The 26835-nt window shown below is 49.6% G+C and overlaps 1 protein-coding gene across 7 annotated transcripts in view; it reads right to left on the bottom strand.

The window, feature by feature from the left end:
* The window catches only part of EHMT1 (euchromatic histone lysine methyltransferase 1), a 137630-nt gene that overhangs the window by 23023 nt on the left and 87772 nt on the right, over positions 1-26835 (bottom strand). For all 7 annotated transcript variants that reach the window (XM_088019236.1, XM_088019237.1, XM_088019234.1 and 4 more), the window contains 8 exons: positions 25142-25273; positions 21461-21606; positions 16682-16825; positions 15155-15381; positions 14203-14376; positions 12903-12985; positions 11671-11777; positions 5581-5703 (listed from right to left, as the gene is read on the bottom strand). In XM_088019236.1, coding sequence (XP_087875362.1) covers positions 5581-5703; positions 11671-11777; positions 12903-12985; positions 14203-14376; positions 15155-15381; positions 16682-16825; positions 21461-21606; positions 25142-25273 — 1136 coding nt within the window. The remainder of the gene's footprint in view (positions 1-5580; positions 5704-11670; positions 11778-12902; positions 12986-14202; positions 14377-15154; positions 15382-16681; positions 16826-21460; positions 21607-25141; positions 25274-26835) is intronic.

Raw genomic sequence — 26835 nt, 5'->3', positions numbered from 1 at the left:
ACCCTCCACTGTGGAAGTCAGACCCAGAAAGCTCCAGGAGAGACTTGGGGGTCCTGGGAGGGCTGGGGGACCACGTGTGCCCTGGTTCACAGGGCCAGGCTCAGTGCCAACCTGAGAGCCTGCATCCTGCACAGATGGACTCTTCCTGGGCGTGCGTCTCAGGGACCTGTGTGTACACACTTCCACCGTTTTCTCCTTACAGGGTCTCTCTTTGCCTCCCCCCCTGCTCCTGTCTGTACTGACCGTGTTTCCTCAGTCCCTCTTTCTCCCTCTTTCTGACCCTCTAAGCAGGAATCCGAGATTTTCACACACACACCGTTAAAACAGATTTCCTACCAAGCCTGAAGTTAGTAACCTGCTTTTCTCAAGAAAACCCACACACTCAAACCCCATATTACTGGTGTTTAAAATTTTAATTGTATGATAAATACAAAAATGTATGATTGTTGGTGTAAAGGCTGGCCTTATTTTCAAGTGTTCTCAGTTGAATGACTTCGCACTGAGTATCACAAAACGTCCCCCTGTTCACACATCCCAGAGCTGAACAGGGGCATCTCCACCTCGGGGCAGGGGCCCGCCACACAGCGGCAGCGACACGGGCCATGCTATGGCTCCTCTGGGCAGTCCAACCTTTGAGCGCCACCAAATCCAATGGCTACACGATGGTGTCTCAGGGTGGTTTTCAAAAGGCTGAGCACCTTCCCTGTGTTTGCTGGTTCCTCAGATTTCCCCTTCCAGGGACTGCCCGTTGATTCTTTGCCCATTTTTCTTTTGAGCTCTTTTGTTTGTTGGACTTCCTTATTTTTTGTATATTAATCCTTTGCCAGTATATTGCAATATCTTCTGGCAGCGTGTAGCCTGCCTTTTGTGAACTTTGTGACATCTTGTTGACCAGAGTTTCTTAATTCCAATGAACTTGACTTTACCAATCACTTTTGTACTTCTCTGTGTCTTCCTGAAGAAACCTCTCCCTATGCTGGAATCACAAAAATAATCTTCCCTTTTCTAAAAGTTACTACTGCACAATACGTGTTCTCCATCCTTTCTCCTCCCACCTGTTTGTCCATTTAACGCGAGCACCTGCAGAACACCATTACACCTGCTTGTGGTGTGCTCAGTCCTCACACATGCTGCCCCTGTGGGCGGGGTGGGGGTGTCCTCACGGACGGGGTGGGGGGGTGTCCTCACGGACGGGGTGGGGGCTTCGATCCTCTTTCCGTGCCTGTAGTTCTACAAATACTGCTTAGTACTCCACTTCCTCCACTAGATTTTTTTAAACTGTCCTTAAAGCTGTATTTCTTTTAAATTATTTTCTTTGTACCTCCTCTGGGGGCGATGATATTCCCCTAATCAGTCCACTTGGATTGATGTTTACCGCCTCCCAGAGCAGAATTAAGACAGCCTGACAACAGTAGGATTGCATTCGTGGCTCCTGCCCAGTGCTGTTGGTGACCATTTTACTTCTAAATTGGTATGAACTTCACCCTGTGAAAATATTTCTGCTTTAAACAGCCTTTTGTCTTTTAGGAAATTTAAAGAAAACAATGGTCTTTCCCAGGCACTATTCCTGGACAGACTCTCACGCAGAGTTCCCTCCCCTGTTCGGGCAAATGTATCAATAAATCCTACCAGTTTTTGTTCACTTGAAAGTGTTTTATTCCACAATTATTTGGGGGGGGTTACTTTTACTGGATGCAGCCTTCTGGGTTAATTTTTTTGAGTTTTCTTTCCCCATTGTTTCAGATGAGAAGTTGGTGATTTTTTGTAATGCTGTTTGCCTACATGTCATATGTCATTCTTTGGCTGCTTCTAAGATTTTCTTTGTTTTCAGTTTTCAACATTGTGTAGGTGTGGTATTCCTTGTATTTATCTAGTTTGGGGTTGGCTTAGTTTCTTGGATCTACAGATTGTTATCTTACCAAATCTGGGAAGCTTATGACCACTTTTTTTTCCAATATTTTTTTTTCTATCAGATTCTTTCTCCCCTGTTTCTGGGAACTCCAATTACACATCAGTTGGAAACTGTCCAAAAGCTGTTTTTCAGACTGAGTAATTTCAATGAGCGGTCTTCAGTTGCAGTGACCACTTTCTTCTATTGCACGCTATCTACGGCTAAGTTCATCCATGAGCCGTCCGTCCCCTTCGACGTCTGCTCCCCTCAAACCACTGAAACTTCTCCGGTCCTTTGTCTGCAGGTTCCAGGTGCTTCTGTAAAGCCCTGCACACTAACCTCTTGCCTCTGCAGTGGTGCTCAGCGTGGGCATGAGCTCCTGTGGCAAGGCTGGGTATCCATGCCTTGGCAGAGAATGGGGTAAATGCGTGGGACTCATCCACCCGTCATAATGGAGAAGATTAATAATAGTTACCTATGGACATTTATAAAACAAAGGTTTCCAGATTGTAATAAACACCAAAAATAAAGCAAAAGACTAAAACTTGAAAAAATATTCATACCACACATAAATAACTATGTACCAAAAAGTGTTCACTTTAAGACAAGCTAAATAAAATAGTAAAAAAAAACAGATAACCATTTGTGTATATCAAACTGTTAATATTTTTTTAAAAGGTTTTTTTTTTTAAAGATTTTATTTATTTATTTGACAGAGAGAGAGAGAGAGAGAGAGGGTACAAGCAGGGGGAACAGGAGAGGGAGAAGCAGACCCCGCTGCTGAGCAGAGAGCCTGACATGGGACTCAATCCTAGGACCCCGGGATCATGACCTGAGCCGAAGGCAGACCTGAGCCGAAGGCAGACGCTTCACCGACTGAGCCACCTAAGCGCTCCTGTTAATATTTTTTTAAAAACCTATCATAGTCGCCACTGGAAGTGAGTGCTCAGACACACTTGGTGTATACTTCAGGAAGAGATATAAAAACCCTCAATATTTCAATCTAACAATTCCACACCCAGAAATATGTCCTAAAGAAATCAAATGTGCATAAACTTAGCTAAAAAAATGTTAATTGGAGCAGTGTGTATAATGATAATTGAAAAAAGGGGTGCCAGAGTGGCTCAATGAGGCGTCCAACTCTTGGTTTCGGCTCAGGTCATGATCTCGGGGTCATGGGATCAAGCCCCACATCGGGTTCTGCACTCAGCAGGGAGTCTGCTTGAAAGATTCTCTCCCTCTACCCCTCCCCCTGCCCACATGCTCACACTCTCCCTCTGAAAATAATCTTTAAAAAATTGTAAACGAAAATATTAAGCAATAACCAAATTTGACTAAAAGTGATACCACTGCATCATGAAATACAATGCAGCCACCTCAAATAACGTTATAAAACAATGTTTAATAGAAAAAGTGATAATTTGATGGAAAAAAAGGAAGTTGATAAATTACTATTAACAGCATAAGTTTTTGGGAAAACGTGTATTTATGTGAGAAACTACAAGATCATTTTTATATTTTTACTGTAATTTATGCGTACATATGTATATAACATAAAATTTGCCATTGTGGCCATTTTCAAGGGTACAATTTGGTGGTAGTGACCCCATTCACACTGCCGTGCAGCCCTCACCACTCACCCTAACCAGAAACACGGTGCCCACTAAGCAGGGATGCCCACCCCACCCCAGCCCCCATAAACTTTATTTAACCTACTTGCAGTCTCTCAACTTGACGACTCTGAGTCCTCACACGAGTGGATCCTACAGGATGTGTCCTTCTGGGACAGGCTTGTCTCACTCAGCACTTTACCTGTGCTGGGTCTTCCTTCTTGTTTAAGGCTGAGTGATGCCCCATAATGCGCACAGACCATTTTTTGCTAATCTGTCCTTCTGTGGGTGGACACTTGGGCTGTTTCCACCTTCCTGCTTTGTGGACAAGGCTGCTGAGAACATGGGAGTGCAAATACCCATTCATGCCCCTGCCTTCAGTTCCTCTGGGTAAATACTGCTGGATCACATGGTAGTTCTATGTTTAACTTTTTGAGGAACCACCAAACTCTTTTCCACAGAAGCTGCATCATTTCACATTCCCCCCAGCAATGCATGAGGGTTCCAATTTCTCTACATCCTTGTTAGCACTTACTTTCCATTTTGAGATAACTGTTGCCCCAAGGGGAGGTGACATTTCACTGGGGTTTTGATTTGCATTTCCCTGATGACTGGTGATATTGAGCATCTTTTCATGTGCTAATTGGCCATTTATAGATCTTCTCTGGAGAAATTTCTATTCAAAGTCTTTGCCCACTTTTGAATCGGGTTGGATTTGTGTTATTGAGTGGTAGGAGTTCTTTATATATTTTGGATAGGAATCCCCCATCAGGATTTATGACTATTTCTCCCATTCCGTGGGTTGTCTCTTCACACTTTTAGTGTCCTCTGACACATTAAAGTTTTTATTTTTGATTAAGTTTATTTTATTATCTGTGCTATTGGTCCTTACATCCAAGACATCACTGTCAGATCCAATGAAGGTCATGAGGATTTTACTCTTATCTTTTCTTCTAAGAGACTTACGTTTTTAGCTGTTACGTTTAGGTCTTTGATCCATTTTGAGTAAATAAATAACGCTGTAAAGGAAGGGCCCAACTGAATTCTTTGACACGTGGAGATCCAATTTTCCCGGCACCATTTGTTAAAAAGACTGCCCTTTCCTCCCACTGAATGATCTTGGCACCCTGCCGAGAACCATTTTATATCGGTGAGGGTTCGTTTCTGGGCCCTTCTCTCCCACGGTCTGTACGTCTGTCTTCATGTCAGCACCGCGCCGTGTTGATTGCTGTAGTAGGTTTGGAAGTCAGGAAGCGTGAGGCCTCCAGCTCTGTTCTTCTGCCAGATTGCTTTGCTGTTCAGGGTCCCTGAGATCCGTGGGAATTTCAGGATTGGTTTTTCTCTATCTGTAAAAAATGGCATTGGGATTTTGACAGGGATTGCACTGACTCTGTGGTTCGCCCTGGGTGTCCAGGCACTTCAACAATGTTCAGTCTTCCAACCCATGCACACGGGACGCGTTTCCACATACTTACGTCTTCTTTCATCTCTTTCAGCAATGTTTTGGGGGTTTCGGTGTACTTGGTTAAGTTTATTCCTTATACTTTGCTCTTCTTGATGCTATTGTAAATGGAATTCTTAATTTCCTTTTTGGATCGTTCATCTCAAGTGTACAGAGATACAACTGATGCTTCTGTATTGATTTTGTATAACTTTTCTGTATGTATTTCTTAGTTCTAGATTTTTTTGTGTGGATTCTTTAGGTTTTTCTACATATAAAATCATACCATTTATGAACAGAGATCATCTTACTTCTTTCCCAATTTGGATGCTTTTTATGGGGGGGTGGCTAATTGCTCCAAGTGGAAGTCAGAGGAGGGAAAGTGTCCAAAATGAAGGAAGCTAGAGACCTCTGCATGGCAAACTCCTTATTCGCTGCTTTGTCTATTGTGAGGCACAGTAGATCCAGTGTTCACTAGTATTTTCTCAAATAAACTGGTAACCAACAAGGTGAACTAATAACTACTTCAGACAAATAGGTGGTTGTTTGATGCCTACCAATTCCTAAAGACGTTCCAACAAGGAACTGGCCCCTGTTCATCTTTCTGAAAAATTTCTACACACAACAGGAATGCGTACCTTAGGATCCACGAGGGCCCCGGCCTTGATGAGGTACTTCACTGCATCTAAATGGTTGTTTTCTGCTGCCTCCATCAATGGGGTTCTCTGGTCTTCTGAGCAGGTGTCAATATTCGCGCCCGCCTAGTGAAACCAGACAGTTCAGGTGCTTAGAGAGCTCCCACTGCAGCCCCCACCTGGCATTCAGACACTTGCAAGCTGAAAGAACTCATGAGCTATGCTAATATCATTTCTAATGACCGTAACTGAGTCTTCAGAACCGAATTCAAAGACATGATTGTTCTACTAGTGTCAAACCTTCGGTTAAAGAAGAGCATTTTCTTGACAGAAAACGTTTACAGCACATTAGTGACGATACCTTTAGAAATGAGAAGTGATAACCTTCTAAAGCAGGAAAAGGAGGGGGCACCTGGGTGGCTCAGTCAGTTAAGCATCTGCTTTCCACTCAGAGTCCCGCGTCGGGCTCCTTCCTCAGTGGGGAGTCTGCCCCTCCCTCTGCCCCTCCCCCCATTTGTGTGTGCACGCTCTCTCTCAAAAATAAAATCTTTAAAAAATAAAATAAAATAAGGCAGGCAAAGAGGGATGTGGAGGGGGCTGCTCAGCAAGGCTGGGCCAGAAGGCGGGCAGTGACCTGGCCTACAGTGACCACAGGGACATTCTGACTCAGTGACCTCTCTCTCTGGCTGTTTTACTGCTTCCCAAAATAAATAGAATAAAAGCTGATTTCCAATATTACATATTTTGAAGCAATTTCTAATTCTTCCAATAGACTATGTACTTGGAAAACTAATGGTCTAGCAAGTATGCTTATCTGAGAGAGAGAGAGAGAGAGAGAGAACGAGTAGACGGAGGGAGAAGTAGACTCTCCACTGAGCAGGGAAGCCTGACAGGAGACTTGATCCCAGGTCCTTGGGATCATAACTTGAGCCAAAGGCAGGTGCTTAATCAGCTGAGCCACCTAGGCACTCTGGTTAGCAAGTATGCTTAAACTTCAGTCTGTTTGAAACTTAAGAAGAAGGTCCAACTTTAAAATGTGTTGTGTGCTATAGGCAAACTGGATGTCTCACAATTAAAACCCTTTCCCTGTGGGCGTAAAACTGCCTAATTTCTTAAACTGATGTACCAAAAGCTAGTATTTAGTTTATAAAATAATATTTACTAGGAAAAGGCTGAGAATAGTATTGTTTTTACTGTTTGTAGTTAAAAACAAAAGTAACAAAATGAGTTAAGAGATTTTTAAATAGATCCAGAATGGTACACAGGGAAACCAGGGGACTGAGGTGGTTCAGGGAATCCTGAACGAGACTTCTGGCAAGTTCCAGAGGGCAGGACAGGGCTGGGGACCACAGGCAGAGCTGAAGACCAGGCACTAACAGAAGGTCAGGGGTCAGAGGACCAGGCCCCTGACCTTCACTTAGACCAGGGTCAGACCAGGCCCTGAGGACCCACGACCGATTCCGAGTGTGCCCATCCGAAATCAGGGGCAACAAGTGACAGAGGCCCTCATAGGGACACACAGACAAACCAGAACTGACACCACAAAAGTTGGCCCAGAAGAAAGTGATCATCACCAAGAAAAGGTAGGGAAGACTGAGAGACAAAGCCAAAGAATCCCTGAGAACCTTCAGACAGGGGAGAAGACAGAGAAGAGCAAGTCAAACCAGAAGGTCCCCACGTGACTGATGGGATTCCCACTAGAGAGAATAGTGAGAACAGGAAAGTGGGTCTTAAGGGAAAAGTCCCAGTTTGTCCAGCAAGATGGACTTAGTACAGACTCCAGGACAGACACACCACAGCCCAAGTGCTGGACACCAGGCAGGCCCCAACCCCCACACGTTCCCCAAAACCTCCCTGCGTGACCGTGCAGAGTGTGCAAGACCCCGTGTGGGTGTGCAAAGTGTGTGCATGCACCACGTGAGGTGTGTGCAGTCCACAGCAGGTCCTCGAGCTCAGAGGTCAGTGCAACAGGTGCGGCTCTGTCCCTCTCCTCTGGGCTCTGTGACTATCAGAACATAACACCTTTCTCTGTTAGGAAACACCTCACAGACTCCCGACAGACGGCAACCACAGACACAGAACACTCACACAAGGAGGACAAGGCAACGGGGTACCCTAGAGTTGGGGAGCAGAGGGAGGTGACCTGCATCTGGACCCAGGGCAGCTGTCATGAATGACCAGTGGCAGGGATGCTCACACCACGGATGTCCCTGGGGCTGGCCAAAGGCCAGCACGAACTGCTGGAGCTGGATGTGCTGCATCTGCATCCGAGACCAGCAGAGCCACCCTGACCACACAGCCCCTGAGCATGGGAAACGCCGCTCAGTGCCTAAGGAGCACATACTTCCTTCCGTTTAATTTTGTCATTTAAATCCAAACGGCCACATGTGGCACCACACACCACACTGCAGCGGGCCAGGGCCCGAACAAAACAAGAGGTGTTTCCAGTGAGGCCTCAGGATGAAAGTTAAACAGGATGGAAAGATCTCAAAACTGCTCTTCGCAGGTGCTTCTGGCTGTGAGGGAATGTTCCTCAAACCCCGAGAGCACAGGAACCCAGAAGAGGGCGGGCTAGCAACACCAGTCAGCAGCTTCCATGCTGCTTTGGGGCTGGGGAGATGGTGCAGAGCCAGAGCCTGCGTACTGGACGGTGTGGGGTGAGAGACACCCCACCAAAGCTGAACCTCCTAGAAACAACACCCTTGGATTCAGAGAAAACTAGAAAAACCCACCCCATCTCTTTCCTGGGGAATCTCAGGAAAGAAGCTCAGGTTCTAAAAGAAGAAAAATACCCATAATCACAGGCTCCCAAGCTCAGGGAGTGAGCAGCCTGGGCCATCGACATCAGGTCAGCACAGAGGGTCACAGAGAACAAGAGTAGAAAGGGCTGGTATTCCCAGTAAGTGACATTTTATTTTGCAACCGTTTAAGACACAGAGAAGCTGCAGAACGGCAAGAGCTCCTAAGCTCTCGGCTTTCCCAGGACGGTGCCTCACACGAGAGGAGGAGCAGGACCGGACCAGAGCACAGAGAGCGTCCCCCCGTGCTCACAGGCACAAGTAGGGCTTCTGCTCCTGGACTGAGAAGACGATACACTAGAAGTCCTACCATGCGACTCGATGCTCCTGGACTGAGAAGAGGACACACTAGAAGTCCTACTGCACAACTCGATGAGCATAAAGCAGAGAGGCAGACACAGGTAAGCCACGTGGTGATCAAACCAGAGGTGCAGAGACCAAGGCTGTGAGAGCTGGGAGAGCTGTCCCCTCCAGGGGGGTGGGCAGGGCTGTGTCCTGACCTGGGTTGAGGTGGGTGCCCTTCACGATTATTTATTAACAGGACGTTTACATGTTAAGAACTTTTCTGTGTGTGTCTTAGACACACACACACTGTAACTGTAAAAAAAAAAAAAAAAAAAAAAAAAAAAAAGACCAAAAAGAAAACACGTCCTTTCAAAGCTAACTTCTCAAAAGAAAGCACAGAAGCCGGAAGACAGTGGAATCTTTCCTTAAACAAAGTGAGAGAAAACAACCAGCAACCCAGAATTCCAAATCCAGGGAAACGTCTCCCAAGAAGCCCCCACACTGGCCGCTGAGATGAGGAGGAGCCTGGGCAGCCCCTCACCCAAGGCAGCCCACAGGACCATGAGGGCGACCCTGCCCCACCTCCTGCCTCGCCCCTGTCCTGCAACACTCCTACACAGCGCTGGGTCTCCAGTCCACCCTTGCAAAAGCACAAACCACGTCCATGCCCTCCTCACAACGGGGACGAGACAGCGGTCCCCCTGGAGTTCCGGCCCCCAGCCCTCTCCCCCTCAGAGCACTTGCACCCGTGGTCACTGCTTCGATGACCATGCCCGCTCTGCCCTTGACCTCTCTCCAATGAGCTCATTCTCCATCAGATCAGCCACCCACCACAGTCACCGCCAAGAACCATCCCCTGCAGGACCACTCTGAGCAGCCTTCTCAGCTGCCCCCGAGTCCTGCCAGGCTTCTTGAACTCGCGCCCGAGGCCTCCATGGGCCTCCCCACCAAAATCCAGTGCAAGGCCTTCTCCCCGCAGCTTGGCATCTGCAGCTCCCTCACCTTGCCTGTCTAAAGACGGAGGACATGACACCTGCACACCAGATCACAGAGTGACCTCTGGAGGCAAGAAAGAAGAGTATACAGCCTCCACGTGAGTAAAGAGAAAGGAAATGAGATGACTGAAGCAAATACCAACCCAAAAGAAGGCAACAAAGGAGATTAAAAAATATATATATATCTGTTTGAAGAGACTAAGAATCAAAACAACAAAATAAAACATCAGAAATATATTTAAATGATAGAAATTACAGTAAATATTATCTAAACTAAAAGTTCCTATTAAAATTCCAAGGTTATCAGACTGAGCTTTTAAAAAATCTAGCAACATGCTACTTAACAAGATACATCCAAATCAGAGGCTCTTCGGCACGAGAGGAAGCTAGAAATCTACACTAACAGGTATATCTACTGTAAAAGAGACGCAAGCACACATCGATGTGATTGCAAACTGCTCCGCCCACAGCTGCTGCTTCCATCAGCACCGGTGAGAATGACAAGAAAGCACTCCAGGTGAGTGGGGACACACCAGCAGAAGCTGTGGCGTCAGGAGTGAAGACACACACGCAAGGCTGAGGGAGGGGCAGCCCCGGCACTCCGGCCATCGGCACCTCTGGCTCCCACAGAGGCACATGCAGGAGACAGCCCACATGCGCCCCTCTCCGGCCAGCAGTGTCTGCAGGGCACCTGACAGTGACAAGGCAGGGACCCTCCACCAGCATTTTAGTACTTCAGATGTGAACAAACAGGAATCATCAGGCATTTGAGGAAAACCTTTAAAAAAGAAAGACCAAAACGAACAGAACAGCATAAAACTTCAAAATTACTGTAATATCTTCAAAGAAACAAGGGAAGAACAGAGGTACAAAAAAGGAACTCTCGGGCGCCTGGGTGGCTCAGTTGGTTGAGCGGCTGCCTTCGGCTCAGGTCATGATCCTGGAGTCCCGGGATCAAGTCCCGCATCGGGCTCCCTGCTCAGCGGGGAGTTTGCTTCTCCCTCTGACCCTCTTCCCTCTCATGCTCTCTCTCTCAAATAAATAAAGTCTTTAAGAAAAAAAAAAAAAAAGGAACTCTCAGGGAGCAAGCAAGGACTCTGGACCTCAAGATGCGACTGCACAGATTAAAATTCCCCAGAGGAGCCGGAGGGTGAGGTCAAGAACACTGCCCAGCAAGTGGAATGGGAAATGAAGAGCAGGTGCACAGCAGGAAGCGAAGACCAGAGAATGAGTCCGTAAGGCCTAACGTGTGAACAGGGGCTCCAGAGGGCAGAGAGGAAGGTGGCATCCAGAAACCCCAGAACAAGGGACAGGAATGTCTACACTGAAAGGACCCACCAAATGCCCCAAAGGAGTCAAAAGACCACTGCACTGCAGTGGGATTTCAGACCAGTGGATCAAAGGAAATTTCCTGAAGCATCGGAGATAAAGGATCAGACTGAAAATGTGGTCTCCAGCAGACAAGGGACCCAACACAGGGCCAGGGTCAGGGAAGGGCTGGCCCAGAGAAAGAGGACATGGGAGCAAGCAACAGGGCTTGCAGGTGACACAGAGACAGGAGGCGGTCTGTTTGGAGGGTTAGGGATGAGTCAGCAGGAGGCCAAGAGACAACAGAAGCACTCGACAATTACGGCTCTCGTATGCACTGCGGCCAACACAAGGGCTCCTACTATCTCAGCAACATGGGGACATGATCAAATGGGGAGGGGACTGGGGCGGGGGGGGGGGGGTATGTGAGCCAAGGCCAAGCCTTTCCACGCTCCAAAGTCAGTAATCAATACTGAAACCTGAATGTAGAATGGGAACAAAGACGACAAGTCTAGGAAGAGCCAGAGAAGCAGCTGCAGGACTGACATCAGGGCCAGGGCTAGGGGGACAGAAACACTGGTTCTCTCTTAGAGCCAGGAAGTGCTATAGGACTTTCTAGCTCTCTAAACTGTGAATCCCATTTTATTTCACTCAACAAAGACAAGAGGGAGTGGGTGGAGGGCTCCGTGGAGAGCCGTGCGTCCGACCTGAATCAGCATGTGGCAGATGTCCACGTGGCCGGCCTCTGCGGCGGCGTGCAGTGGGGAGCGCTTGCTCTGGTGTTCCATCTTGAAGTTGGGGTCAATCCCATCAACTGTCAACAAAAAGGTTTCACCGATTATCTCGGAAGCAGCCTCTGGTTCCCACCACTTTAGGGTGGTCACAAAGGCTGGTAAAAGCACATGTGGACGACCACCGAGAACCAGCATCACACAACACCATCCCGAGTCTAGGTTACAGTGAAGCCAGGCTCCAAACACGTTGGAAGATTCAAAAGAAGTACGCTAGTTCCACACAAAATTCAACATGTGGGTCTATTGCCAGGAACCACCTAACAATACGAATCCCCCCTCACTCACTGTCCTTGTCCAACTCAAGGGCTCCCAGAGTTTCTCTGCGGTCCCTCCTGTATTTTCAAGCACCCCTGCTCTCAGCCTTCCCCCCAGGCCGGGGCACCTGCTAAGCTCAAGGACAACAGGCCCACTGGGCAGCCTCACACACACGTGGCTTGGTGCACACGATCCCAGCAGGCCTAACGCGGACGATCGGCTGACAGACCGGCCACAGAGCAGCCAGGAAACCTCAGCACCCCACCAAGCCTAGGGGGAAAAGGACTAAAACCGCCATTTTGGTCAACATTAAATAACTTACGTTTTTGGAACAAATCGTTGAGTTTCTTCTTTGATTGTCAAGTGAAGGGCTTTTTAATCATTCTTTTCACCCCAGAGATATAAAGCCTCGAGCTGCGAGCTCAGAACTGAATTACTTGCCCCTTCCTTGACCGGAGCAGAGCTGGGAAGGGTCTGAAAGCACCGGCAGGCGCGTCAGCCCTGAGACGCATGCGCAGACATCAGTGTAAAGCGTCTTGCTCTGCCCACAGCTGGCTTCGACCAGCACAGGCCTGGCACCTGCCTTCCTACCACCAGCGCCCAATCGGCCCCAGCTCACTCATCTTCCTTTTTCTGAATCTATACCTGCTCTTAATTTAATCATCCACCTAATTCCTCTTTTAAAATGAGAAATTCATAGAAAATATTTCTATTATCACGAATAACAGAATATGAACATCATGCACAGGATGAACTACACTAAGCACAGGTCAGAGAAATGAGAGACAGATAAAGAAAAAAAAAAAAAAAAAAAGAGACCCACCTCCTAAGAAAAGGTAACAAACTACTACCGGCCCCCGGGGCCCCAGCGGACGTGACAGGCCTCTTACCCAGCATGAGCAGCACCTTCTGCAGCTCTCCTTGCCTGGCGGAGAAATACAGCTGCTTCGGATGGAAGCGAAGCTTCTTGGGTCTGTGGGGAAAACACGGACAGCTGTGACCACCGGGTGGCCCCACCGGGCTCCCAGCCCACCTGCCACCACCCGCAGATGCACAGAAGCGCGCTGCAGGATGGAAAGGCCTGGGGATGTCTACCTGCTGATGCCTCAGGGTCAAGGGCACCAAACTCACCAGTCTCAGGTATCTCACAGGAAAAAAACAACAAAAATGAGCAACTACCTTCTTCATCCACAGCAGGAGAATGATTCCTGAGGCTTTTGTGTACTGTGACAACAGAGTGAACCATCTCTTTGTAGCATGGGGTCAAGGGAGGCCCTGAGGTGGCAGGGGCAGTGTGGTCACACCTGGCCCAGCCCGCCCCCTTCAGCAGTCTGCGGTCTGGGCCTGGTGAGCGGGGCAGGGGGACCCTCAGTCACCATAACATCAGGGCCACAGATGAGGCTGGAGACTGACAGAGTGAAACCATAGGGGACTGGGCAGTGTGTCCTAACACCTGAGCTTCCCCTAATCAAGAGTACCATGATATACGCCCCTTCCGGCAGAGAGGCGTGCTGTCCCAAGGGAGGACACGTGGCCTGGCCTGAGGCCCTGGTGAACTCGGCCGGTGGGCTTCCCTGGGAGAGGATACCTGCCTGGCTCACAGGTCACAGACTCAGGGCCCTAATGCAGGGCTGCACTATCTGAGAGTTGGCAGGTGAGCCTAAAGAGCCACTTGATCCAACCCTTCATTTCACAGATGAGGAATCAGCCAAGTGGCATTTGCTCTTATGTCCTGAAGCCAACACCAGGGGGTCAACAATATCCAGGGGAAATGTTTGTAAAAGCCTCACAAGAACTGTCCTCACTTATGACTTCAAAGAAGTCACCTTTTGCTCTTAGTGTAATGGACAGCTTGCAATAATTTCCTGAAATAGTATAAAAATATGTGAATTGTCCTGATGAACACCATTTATCAAAAAGCTGAAGAATGCTACAGTGACCTCCTTGGGAATGCACCATGACCCCATGGGGGAGCCCAATGACCCTCGGGGGTGCCACACAGGGTGCAGACCCTTGGGAAGTGCGACCATGGCAGCACTGGAAGCATTGGGGGGTTTCCAGACGCACAGGCGCAAACGGCCCAGTGGCTGACACGGAGGGAAGAGAAGTCTGCAGGAAGGAATGTCCAGATGGGCAGATGTCAGTGGGTCAGGCCCTGAGCCACATCTGAAAACGCAGACTGGTTCTTACTTTTCCGAGTCCAGAGCGATCAGAGCACTTTCCAAGGTCTCCTTCCCTGGTCCCTGGGAAAGGCCGGGGGCCGGCTTCACCAGCCCGGCAGGCCCCGTGGGGTCGAAGCCCTCAGCTGCCTGGGGGGCTGTGCCCTGCGGCTTGCCGTCCTCCAAGAGCGGTGGTCCAGCAGTGCTTCAGGGGTAGGAAACAAACGATATGCTGAATTGCAGACACGTGAAAAACTCCACTTCTTGTGGAGACCAACGAAAACACAGAACATGATTCACTTGGACCCTTCCAGCTGAGCGTGAAAACAGCTCCAGACTCGCTCTCTGTTCAGTCCTTGGATCAAAGTCCAGTTCAGGGCAAATTCCCAGAAAGAAAGTGACATTCAAAGCAAAAGGGCAACTTTTCCAGGGTTTCCAGGACCACATTCAAGTTTGCTTTTGTGAATGAACTTCCCAGTTGGAGCTCTCAAACCCACTGCTCTTGCCAGTGGGAGGAAATCCTCCTGGAAATCTGATTCAAGTCATGTTACATTCATTTATAGATTAGCAGGGTTAATACAGAACAAGAAAGATTCGGCCTCCTCCCAATATTGTTTGATAAGTCTACAATTCAAGGCTCTTTTAAGCAGCCTTCGACAAAGTATTACTTTTCTCTGTATCAGTATAATATTTATTATGTTTTATATTCCCAATATGAACCCTTCCCTTAACAAAATTATTTTCTCATTTAGCTAGGGACTTCAAAATATAACGCAGTAACTGACTGTACGAGCTAAAGCTAATGTTTCATATTATACTCGCATGCAACAGATGTACGGGTGTGCAGGGGGCACAGACGTGCACGGACGTGCAGAGACACTCCCGCAGGGGCAGAGGACACGTGCACACACACATGCAGGGGTCAGCACTTAAAGACACACAGGTCTCCAGAGGAGCTGACCAAGGCTGCACTGGGCACATACCTGCCCGTGGTCGTGTCAGCCCTGCCCTCCACCAAGGAGCTCTTGTCCTGCCCGGGGGCCAGCGTCACGGTGGAGGTCGTGTCCGCTTTTGCGATGGTCACCTCTTTGGCCTTGGAGATCTCCTCCCCACAGTGGGGACAGTAGCTGGCATTATTGACTCGAGAGGCACAGTCTTTGTGAAAGCGGTGAGAGATGCTGCTCTCAGGCTGACACTCCATAAAATTACCCTGAAAATGGGAAGACAAGAAATCACTGTTTAAAATTAGGGCTAACATGCATGAAAGTAAACAAAGTGCTACTGAACCTGCCTGTGAGCGTGGTGTGGGGCCAGGGGCCCAGAGGCCAGTTGGGGCTCCCAGTCCCTGGCTAAGTAAGCAGGAGACCCATGTCCTATGTCTGTGGTGTGTCCACACGTGCCCCTTTGTTTTTTGTTTTTGTTTTTTGAAGATTTATTTATCTGAGAGAGAGAGACAGCAAGAGCAGGAGGGGCAGAGGGAGAGGGAGAGACTCTCAAGCAGAAACCACGCCGAGTGCGGAGCCTGATCGGGGTTCAATCCCACAACCCTGAGATTGTGAGCTGAGCTGAAGCCAAGGGGCGGGATGCTTAACTGACTGACCCACCCAGACGACCCCCACCCTGCTCCACCGCTGCTCTAAAGAGAGTGAGCAAAGTGGGGAGAAGCCACGTGACTGCCCCCCACACCCCAGGAGGCCAAGGCCTCACTCTCCAGCTATTCTAACCCGAGAAGAGACTGCCCAGAAAACCAGGTCCCAAGAAGGACCCCCAGAGGACAATCCAGGAAAGAGAAACTTGGAACAGAGAGGAGGGACAGTGTTCCGCAGAGGTTACCCAGCATCACCGGGGGGCACTTCAGGCAAACCTGATAGCCTCAAAAAAGGACTCGCCGGCGCCAAGGAGGTAAACCTCCAGCAGGATGAGGAGCAGTAAGAGTAGTGCGCTCTTGCTGGGAGCTGGGTCACTGGACCCAGAGAAGCAGTCTCCCTCTTTTCCAGCAGAAGCAACAAGGATGTGGAAGACAACGAAGGGCACACAGGTGTGAAATCCCAAGAGCAACCACTGCAGAGAGCCTCCTGACCCAGGTGGTTGTTCCGCTGTGGGCCAAGTGAACTGCAGGGACCCCCACGTTCTTATGGCACCCTAGGCATGGGTATATGTGGAATGAAGTAACTGACAGAGAAGACCCTAAAATCAAGAGATGACGGCAAAGCAGAAGAGTCAGGCAGGCCCTGCCCAGGAGCAAGGCCGCTGTGCGTTCAGACACAGTGAGCGGGGGGCGGGGGGGCTGAGGGCGCCTGCCTCCCATGTCCCAGCTGTCCCCGGGAGGCTGCAGACTCACACGAAGCAAGAGGAGAGTGTATCGTGGGAGGGGGCCTCCAGGCGGGCCCCAGACCAGGGAGCTGCTGGGAGGTGTCTGCTGTAACAGTCAGCCAGGGAGGGGAGGGAGGGAGGGAGCACTGGCATGAGCCTGCTGAGCCAGGGACCCGCAAGGCGAGCTGGGCACTTACCGCTGTGCAGAAGTAGCCACAGCCGGGACAGCACTGGTGCTTCACCATCCGGCCCCGGTGGTCTTCACAAAGCACCAAGAGTGGGGCTTTGCTGGACGGGCGCATTAGCTCATGCTTGACCACGCTGTTTGTGCACCTGCCCAGCTGTAATCACACAAGACCAGGGTCAGCAACAGAGCCGTCAGAGGCTGGGAGGGGTGCAGATGCGCGTCCAAGGCGGACTCTGAGGGCTCCGTCCTCTGCGAGTCTGCCAGAACAGAACAGTGAGCCTGACAGGTGGCCGCAGGCAGTGTCAGAGGGTCCACTGCAGGTGGTTAACTGGGTGAACTGAGGAAACATCCGGGGCAAGCTGGGGTGTAGGCCAGGTACGGAGGACAAATGGACGTACACCAGGCCAGACAGGAAGGACGTCGTGGGCCAGCAGTGGAACATCCTGTGAATCGAATCCATGGAGCCCCACGAGTGGTCAGGGCAGCCAGAGCAAAACACCAGACAAAGGGCTACCGGTTAGTTGCGGACAACGGGCGAGTGTGGCTCAGGTGCACCCCCACAGCGGCCTCAGGCCCCCCATGATCTGCCCTGCAACGGCTCAGCTGACGGTGCCCCCCACCCCCACCAAGTGATGCAGACTCAGCCAACAACAAGGTGCAGACCCACCTTCCCTGACCAACGTCTGCTCCAGTGGGAGCAGCAAAGACAAAGCACACACTAAAGCTACGAGGCGGAAACCAGGAGCCGTCTGAGGCGTACGAGCTACAGGTCGGGACGGTGTGTAGGAGACGGTCAGCGTGCCCCTGAAGAGACAGACGTCATGGCCATTCCCACACTGGAACGGCGGGCTACAAGGAGGACACGCTTGGGGAAGAATGAGCTCTCAGGAATTAGAATTAATTAAGGTGGAAGAAAGGGAAATTTCCACAGAAGTGCTGGAAGAAAGATGGGGAATTTTCTGAAAGTGAAGCAAACAGACAAAAATTTGGAAAATGGAGAAGAAAACTGGAGGCTCCATCGAGGGGACCTAAAGTAAAGGTAAAACGGAGAGAAGGCAAGGGTGCGCCAGCTGGAAGGACGCGCCCGTCCCTGCTTGTGCGGGAGGCGGGGGCAGCCGGGACACCAGTGCGCTCCCGCCCGGGGAGCGGGACCGCGAGCAGGAAGCCAGCCCAGCCGTGCCGCGAGTGCTGCGCAACACCAGAACAAAGAGCAATCCCAATGTAAAGGAAACGTGTCCAACACAGAGTTCCGGACTGACAGAAAGCGTTTCCAGAATACAAAGTCTCGGATATTTATCTCCCCAGCAACCTTTTGTGAGAAGCTACCGACGGTTATGCACAACCAAGACGAGAAAGTTATGACCCAGGCAGACTTGACGTGCTGAAAATGCCACAGAAATGTGCAATTCCATCGGTCTGGGACTAAATCTGTACTAGGTACACAGAAAATAAAAAATGAGAAAATTATTAACTCAGGAAAATAAAAAGTTGTTTAGCAGAAGAAATGTAATCCAAACATGCCTCTGGCTCAGCCGTGAGCATTTCCATAGTGTGTTATGAAAACCACAAATACGGTTTTAACCAAAAATGAAGACAGAATGCAGACTGCAGGTGAGGTAATGAGAAAGGAGAGTACCCCCGCCACAGTCAGAAACCAACAGACAGGATCTCTTAAGCAGACAGTCAAGAAATGACAGCAGAAAAGTGGGTTATGTAAAACTATGGAAAAAAATTTAAAATACAAGGAAAAATTCAAAGAGGTCAAAGTGGCCGTCCCAGGGGAGGGAGCCCGGGAGAACCGGCGTGAAGAACTGGCACGGGCAGACAGTAGGGATTCTGAGACTGAGACGCAGCCAAGCTGACATCTAACAACACTGTGGACATTTACAGTTATCAATAACAAGCAGGAGAGGAGATGCTGCTAAACATGTGACTACAAACAGGATGATCCTGCACAGAGAATCATTTGGTCCAGAGCGGCAGAGGTGCTGCGGCTGAGGGGTTCTGCTCAGGAGTCTGAGCACACGGCCAAGAGCCAGAGCAGGCTACAAGAAGGAGACTGGGAGGTGGCCCGAAGCCACCCAAGCACACCAGGAATGTTAGAAAGTCAAATACAAACAGTAGAACTAAAAAATATGGAAACAAATAAATGCATATGACTGGCTCGTGAGCATACTCCACAAGGAAGAAATTACTGAATTGAAAAAGGTCAATGTAATTAACCCAAACCTAAAATAGAAACAGAAAAAAGAGCAGAACACCCACCAGCTGAGACAATATCGCATAAGCTGACGTACATATGACCAGAGTGCCAGACAGGGGAGAAGAGCCAGGCTGAGAAGTTAAGGGCTGCCAGGCGAGAAGGCTCGGGGACAAGCAGGCAACAGATCAAAGTCCAAGAGGCTCAGAGAGACTGAAGGAGGGTAAGCATCGAAAGGGAAAGATAGCCAAACCATGGCACCCAGGCCCAGAGACAGGAGAAACCCTGGGGCAGCCAAAGAAAAACTCAACATCACAGCAGAGGAACAAAGATAGGAAGGGCGGCCAGCATCCTCGTCAGAAACCATGGAGGTTGACACAGCAGCAGCCTTTGCAGGTGCTGAGAGTTCTATGCCCATGAAAATACCTCCCCAGACGAAGGCAGAACAGAGATGTTTCCAGGCCCATGGAAGTGAGAGCACTCGCTGTCGGCACCGAGCTGTGCGTGGGGCGGCTAGGACAGCCGCGTCCGGGGCTCCGACTCAACAGAGGGGGGGCGGTCCTGGGGCAGGGCCTAAATGAAAGTCAACCAAAGACTACTTTGATGTTTAAACAATCTGAAAGACAACTATTTAAAGCAAAAATAACAGCAATACCCTGTGGTACATAGGAAATTAAAACGCATGACAAAAGCTGGGAGGGAGGATTTGGGACCACATTACCGTGAGATCCTTACACCACGTCAACGGGTGTGGCATCGAGTGCAGGTACGCTGGAACAAAGTATAGACGCGTGCTGGAAACCCCGGGGCAGTCCCCGCAGACATCAGAAGACGTACATAATAAAGCCAATAGTGGAATACATTGGAATCATAAAAAAATTCAATCCAAAAGGCAAAAAAGAGAAAAATGAGTAACAGATGACATTAAGCCTAACACCGTGAAGACATCAGATCCTAGCCCAACTACAGCAACAACGGCATGAGGTGGGGTTGGTCTGAACAAGATTCAGGAACAGAAACTAAGGAAATCCGCTTTAAAGACAAAGACAAGTGAAAAGTAAAAGGGTGGAAACATGCACCCTGCAGACAGTAATCCAAGGAAACTAGGGGCTTATGTGAGGACCAGGCACATGACGTCTCGGCACAGGTGTCTCCTGGGATTGCAGAGGGACAGCGCACCAGACGCAGGTGCACGGGGCAGAGCCTCCACACCGATGGGTCTGGAAGGAGAAACCCATGTGGCTGAAGAATCTAACACTCCTCCCTCAGCAACAGAACGGACAGTCAGAAAAGCATCGGACGACCCAAAGAGCAGGTTCCTGACAGCAGTGGGGGTCATGTGACTATACACACTTGCCAACACTCAGAACCACACACAAAAAGATGACTTTTACTATGCGAAGCGTACCTCAACAAGCTGTCTGACGAAGAAAATAAAAAGACAAAGGAGCTTGTTTTGGGAAGGGCTGCTTGCTAGCAACTAAACACGAGATAGGGAGACCACAAAACAATTTTGGGGAAAACAGCAGTGGCCTAAAAATTTCCTGGAATCCCACATAAAATAGCAACTAGACGGCAAAGCCACAACCCGAAGACAACATTTACAACAAAATCAACCGTGGCCGCAAGACTCAAGTGTCTGCAGGCAAACCCCATTCAGCCACGAGACACATGAACACTGGAGCATGAGGGGGAGGAAGACAGAGGTACTGTCTCGTGGACCCCAGGACAGGGACAGTGAAATACCAGATCCTCACTGGGAAACCCCGCAGGGAGGCCTGGGGCCAGTGTGGTCCAGCCTCCAGGAAATCTCAAAGCCTTGGGCTAACGTCCTCCTGAAGTCCTGCAGAGGCAGTGAGAAGAGTCTGATCATCTCTGCATTAAGCTGCAGACGTACAAGGAGGACAGAGGAACAGCTGAATAGCACCATGACTGCAGGATCCATAAACTCCAGGTGATGTGGCCACATGGCCCAGGTTGTTCCACAGAAAAATTGAAAGGAAAAGAAAAGGGGGGGGGGGGTATGTGTAAATTAAAAGACAAAAGGACAACAGTGTCTACGGGTTTACATATGGATGGTAAGGATGTTCAGAAAACACAGGGAGGTGAGCACTACAGATGGCAGAATGGGGGCCATTTAGGCCCCGGTAAGAGACTGAACCTTGGTGGTAGGTTATCAGGGTGTTCGCCCCAGACAGACTCATGAGACCAAACATTGGTCTTGTATTGTTTTCTGGATCTCTGTTTCATTTTACAACACACTTGAATACAGAAAAGACCATGAGTCCCTAAGATGCTAAAGGAAAGGAGAGAGGGATGGGAGGGGGGAAACACAAGCCCCTGGGAATGTTAGGACACCAACTCCTTACTCTGAAAAATGGGGGAAAAACCAAGTAGCTATTCTGTCTATCGAGTGTAAAGTGTGTTTCTGGGGTGCCACACAGCCCTAGCAGATGAGGGGAGCTCTCCTGTGTCCAGGGGTCCAACCAGAAGCTGCAGAAGGGATGGCAGGCCTGCAAAACTGCCATTTCTACCGTACTTCTGGGGTCCTGCCTCGTCCTGTTGCTGCAGGGAAACGAGCTCGCTTACTTCGTGGTCCACACTTTCCGTAGCCATGCACTGGTTGTTGGCCAGAGTGGTGATCTCTCGGCTTTTTGGGGTTTCCATCCGGCAGCTGCAGAGGGGCACTTCCTGAAGGCCATCTGTCTCCACCACGTCGGGACCATTGGCCAGCCCTGAAGTCACACAAACACACGTGAGTGTCACCAACAGCACAGCGCACACCCAGACAGGCTTCCACACCACATTCAGGGGCATGAAGTCCCCATCTAAAGACGGCAGTCCAGAAAGCGACCAATGACATAGTCTTTCTGGAAACCTCACGTGGGAGGAAAGAAAACAACGCCAACTACTTTGCTGGCACAAGCACCGAAGCGCAGCAGGAGGGTCCGCCCGCCTGTCGAGTGTCCACTGCTGGCGGGACGGAGAGGAAACCTCTCCCACTAACATACCAGCAGCCGGGCTCCCAAGAATTACTTGGTAATCCATGTTCTCAGGATCCAGGACCTAAGTTCAGAAAGAGACTATACCTTCATTAGCTACCTCTAAATCTTCTGGTTTTCACACAAAAAAGCATTTAATACACGTTAAGACCTTGCTCTCCTCACTTGGTTTTAGAATTGCAGCCACAGAAAGAAACATTCGATTCCATCAGGGTTTACTTACTCCCCAGGATGTTTGCTAGACTGAGGCGGGAAGAGCTGACGGACGCTAGGCTAACAGTGGCAGCAGTAATGAGGGTGGTACATCTTATCTCCCTCTCATCCCCAATTTGCGGTGAAGACACCAGGGGAGGAGGGCCTGCAGCCCACACGTGAGCACAGCCAGAGCCAGGCTGGCCTCGAGGGGTGGGGGTGCAGGCTGGCTGCCAGAAAGACCCCTCAATCCAACCTGGCAACAGGGTCCGGCTGCTTCCAAAGGAAGACACATTTCATGTTCTCCTCTTGTGAGACAGCCAAAGTAGAAACATAAGGTGATTGACATCTCCAACGCTCGCCATTAGCTCTCTTAGTTAAGAAGAATGGACTCTTGGGGTGCCTGGGTGGCTCAGTCAGTTGAGTGTCCAACCCTTGATCTCAGCTCAGGTCATGATCTCAGGGTCATGAGTTCAAGCCTAGTGTGGAGCCTACTTAAAACAATAAGAAAAAGAGGGGCACCTGGGTGGCTCAGTCATTAACCGTCTGCTTTCGGCTCAGGTCATGGTCCCGGGGTCCTGGGATCGAGCCCCACATCGGGCTCCTTGCTCCGTAGGAAGCCTGCTTCTCCCTCTCCCACTCCCCCTGCTTGTGTTCCCTCTCTCACTGTCTCTCTCTGTCAAATAAATAAATAAAATCTTTAAAAAAAAAAAAAATAAGAAAAAGAAAAGGAAAAGGAAAAAAAAGAAAAAAAAGGCAGCAAGAATAATGGACTCTTGTTGCCACACCTATGTACGTGGGCCCACATGGGTTGGAGGACATGCCCTCACTGCCCACCACTACCCTTCTGTGTAATCTGAGGCTGGTCCTCACCAGGAGACTCAGGACGCAGGGCCCTCCATAACTGACAGCAGGAGCCCACATGCTCATTCTGCCCTGTGACACTGCTGAGCCTCTGGGTCACCTACACCCCAAGAGACTGACTCCCTTCCTTCACGGTGAGAGGAAACAAGGGAAACGGTGAGCTAGAACTAACATTAGCAACACCACAAGTTTAAAACTGGGAGAGCCCTGGCGAGGACTCCGCTTAGCAACTGCATTTTACAACAAGGAAGACACAGGCTGCCCAAGGGGCCGGCCAGCATGGCTGAGAAGGCCAAGGGTAGGAGTGAGGACCAGGCCCACACACGGACAATGCGGCAGTGGCTCAGACGCCTCCTGAGCATGGGGTGTGCCCCCTGTCTCCAGCAGTGGGAGCCACCAGGGGCACCAAGGGAACGGCTCAAGAGAACCCCACTAAATGCCCACTGCCACTGAGCTCTGGCTCCCCTCCAAATCTCCACGTCACCCACTCCTGGCCTCCCCCCGCCATCATCTGCTGGGACCATAATGTTACTCAACTTCAACTCAGCACACCTAGCAGCAAAGATGCCAAGAAGAAGGACATGCGAGCAGCGGACTCTGATTGTGCACAAACAATTCTGAAGGCTCAAGCCTGGACCCTCCGGACCCATGACCCAGAACCATCAGCTGCCCTCTGCACCCATCACCGGAGCACACCCCGGAGCACACCCCCTAGGCCTCCAGTGAGCCTGAGGCACTCTGTCCCTCCTGTCCAGCCTCGGGCTCCACAACTTTCTCCCCCAGTTTAGTGTCCAAAACTCAGACACCAAAAAAAAAGGCCTGGCTGCAAATGCAACTTGTGTCTTCAATGCGCTGATTCTTTAAATCAAAAGTATGACCGGACAGACCAATCACTGACTAATCAATCAGTGGTTACCAATCAAGGAAAAATAAAGTTTAGGAAGTCAACTTACAAAATGTCATAGAATCTAAGAAAGCCTTCACTTTCTCCTCCTACTTCTCCAACTTGGCTCCCACCAGTTTGGCACTTACTTTTACCAGAAAGAGAATATAAGCACATAAACACACAATCCCCCATTGCTCAGCTAACAAACTGGGGCAAGCCCAAGGTCACTGTGCTTGTGAGCAACAGGAGTTTCCACTGTGTTCCCCGCTGTCTCCTCACCTCCAACCACGGGGGCACAGCAGAGGGGAAATTTGATTAGATGAAATACTATTTCCAGCTTACATCCAAATCTCTAAGTTCCTGAAACAAACCTAAAAGCAGGTTTAGAAAAATTATCCTTCATGTGGAAAGCAAGCATGAGGGAACTTTGCCAACAACTTCAGGGCATTAGAGAGGCGTTCTACTCTATTTGGTGCGAGAAGAAGAAAAATGGTTTCTCTGATGGACAAGTCTACAATGTGTCTTACGCTAAAGGTGTGATTTCCCACATTAAAGAGGTGATCAAAATTTCTCTAGTGTTCAAAACCCTAAAAAGCCAGTTATTTGTCCTCTGAAGACTGACAGGTTAAACTCCTATAGCAGCGCACAACCCACAACTGCAAGGTCCATGTGGAATGTAAATACCTTTGGGATTTTACATTTTCCCCATATTACATTTTACACAGATTTTCCAAAATAGTCAGTGATTAGTTCCTTTTCATGGATGAAAGGTTTTTAAATGGTTCAAAGAGAGCAAACAGTGGTGGAGAGAAAGCCCCGCACAACTCCGGCCAGCTGACTGTCCTCACCCCCAGCACTCCAGGCCCAGAACCAGGTGAGCTGTGGGTACGCCTGCCCCTTCAAGGCCCAAACCCGCACTAGGTGTACCCTTTGTTTCAGCACAGAACACACCTGAACACCAATCACAGTCAGAGACGATGACAAAGCCATGCTATTCAAAATTAAACCACAGTGTATCTCCCGACACAGCCAGGGCAGGAGGACCCCTCTCCAGCAGGAACCCTACATAAAAATGGGTCTGACCGACGGGGGGACGTGTTGTAAGCCATGACCACCAACAACCTGATCTTATGGGAGATGTTTCACTCCCATGCCGTGGGGGACTGGGCAAACACACCCGAGTGCATCCACTCGGCCACCTTTTCGGGATGCAGTTAATCGAACGTTTCATTATTACCCACCAGAGGGCATCACGTTAATATGAGGCTGCCCCCAGCAAACAAAGAGCAAGATGGTGCCCGGCCTGGTCACAGCACAGAGGTTCACCTTCTGCTTGTGAGGGCAGCGTCCCCTTGACACGGAGATCCAGGGAGTCCAGAGAGACTTCCATGTACCCAGTGCTGTCTCCAGGCGCCGTCTGCTCTGCGCTTCCTGAAGATGACGTATATGCTTCGGAACCTGCATTCAGAAGGGGCCTGTGAAACACTGCACGCGGGCCGCCTCTCCAGCAGAGACCATGGGGAATGCTAATTAACCCATTCAAAACCACAAACTCCAACACCACCCCTGTCCAGGACACTGCAGCCTCACTCATTTTCTTTCCTGCGCCTCATTTTGCTAACTCCCCCATTTCCACAGACTATTCATGGCAGGAGGGGGAGCTGTATCACGAAAAACAAGGAACTGACATGTGGAAACATCTTTCTCTGTAACTACACCAGTCAGATAAAGGCCGATCAAATAATCAAGGAAACATAAAAACATAGTATATAAATGATCTGTAACTACTACTTTAAAAATAAAACAGAAAATTCTCTGATTTGCAGGTTTGAAAGACCAGCTGATGTAAAGTAGCTGAGAAGCCACCCCAAAGGTGCAGTGTTGCTGGGAAATCTGCCCGATCCCACAGACATCTGAGTTCGGGATTCAAAGGGAAAGGACGCAGGACTGCAGGGACGTATCCACCTGTGAGACATGGTGCTTTATGAAGGGCATCACGCTCTAGAGGGCAATGCAATCTGAATACAACTGAGGGGCCTGTGAAATGGGCGCTGCCCAGACTCAGGCCTCCTTTGCCCAGAGGCCTGTCCACCATTCCTGGAGAACCCACATGGGTTCTTGCTGTTGTGAGCAGACTTCACGGAGGAAGCCTGTGAACAGTACACACTCACTCAGGATAATATCTAACACTAGCAAAGGGCAGGTGCCTGTTTTTCACAGCCAAGCTTCCAAATACTAGTCACTGATATTATGTCAGTGATCAGAAATAAGTGAGCCATAATACAGAGCAGTGTGGCACCCGGGGCCCATGGATGCATGCCACCTCCTACATCTGAGCTCATGGACAGACAGGACGAAGCCAGCCACTGTGAGAGCTCAGCTCATCACCACGCATGTGAAGAATACGAGCAGTCTGGGCAACTTTAAACACCCTACACAAAGAAATAAAATTTGAGCCCCTATGTGAATAAACATTCAAGCACTCATCTTAGCATGCAGGTCTTACGTCTACCAACACTGTTAGTTTGTTAGCCAGCATAAAAGTCACACTGGCCAGTCATCCGCGGTGAAGAGAAAAGGAAACATGAGTGGAAGAGACGGCGCTCACGGGAGGCTCAAGGGCTCCACAGACCACTCTCCTCTGTGCTTCAGGGGTTAGCTCTGCCTCCCTGACATCCACTTAGCAAATCTACTTGTGCATCGGGGGGCTGGAGAAGAAAAGCCAGTGTTTGTGGAAATCAGAACAAGCTCCTTGGCTCTGTGGTGCTGGCGTAAAGATAAACAAGCAAATGAAACAGCCCACACATATACTGTCAACAAAGGTTCGAAGGGTGACCCAGAGAAACAAGTCAAATTAAGCAATGGGGCAGGAACAACTGGGCATCCACACGCAACAGGGGAATAGCCTGCCGCAGACCACACACAAACGCTAACTTAAATGGGTCAGAGATGCACGCCATCAGGCCTAACACTGTAAAACTTCAAGAAGAAAATACAGGACATAATCTTTGTGACCTGAC

The sequence above is a fragment of the Eumetopias jubatus genome, unplaced genomic scaffold, assembly GCF_037043125.1.
Source record: "Eumetopias jubatus isolate StellerSeaLion01/CBP00866 unplaced genomic scaffold, mEumJub1_p1.0 scaffold_15, whole genome shotgun sequence".
Classification (NCBI taxonomy): Eukaryota; Metazoa; Chordata; class Mammalia; order Carnivora; family Otariidae; genus Eumetopias; species Eumetopias jubatus.
This window is presented reverse-complemented; position numbering and strand designations above follow the sequence as displayed.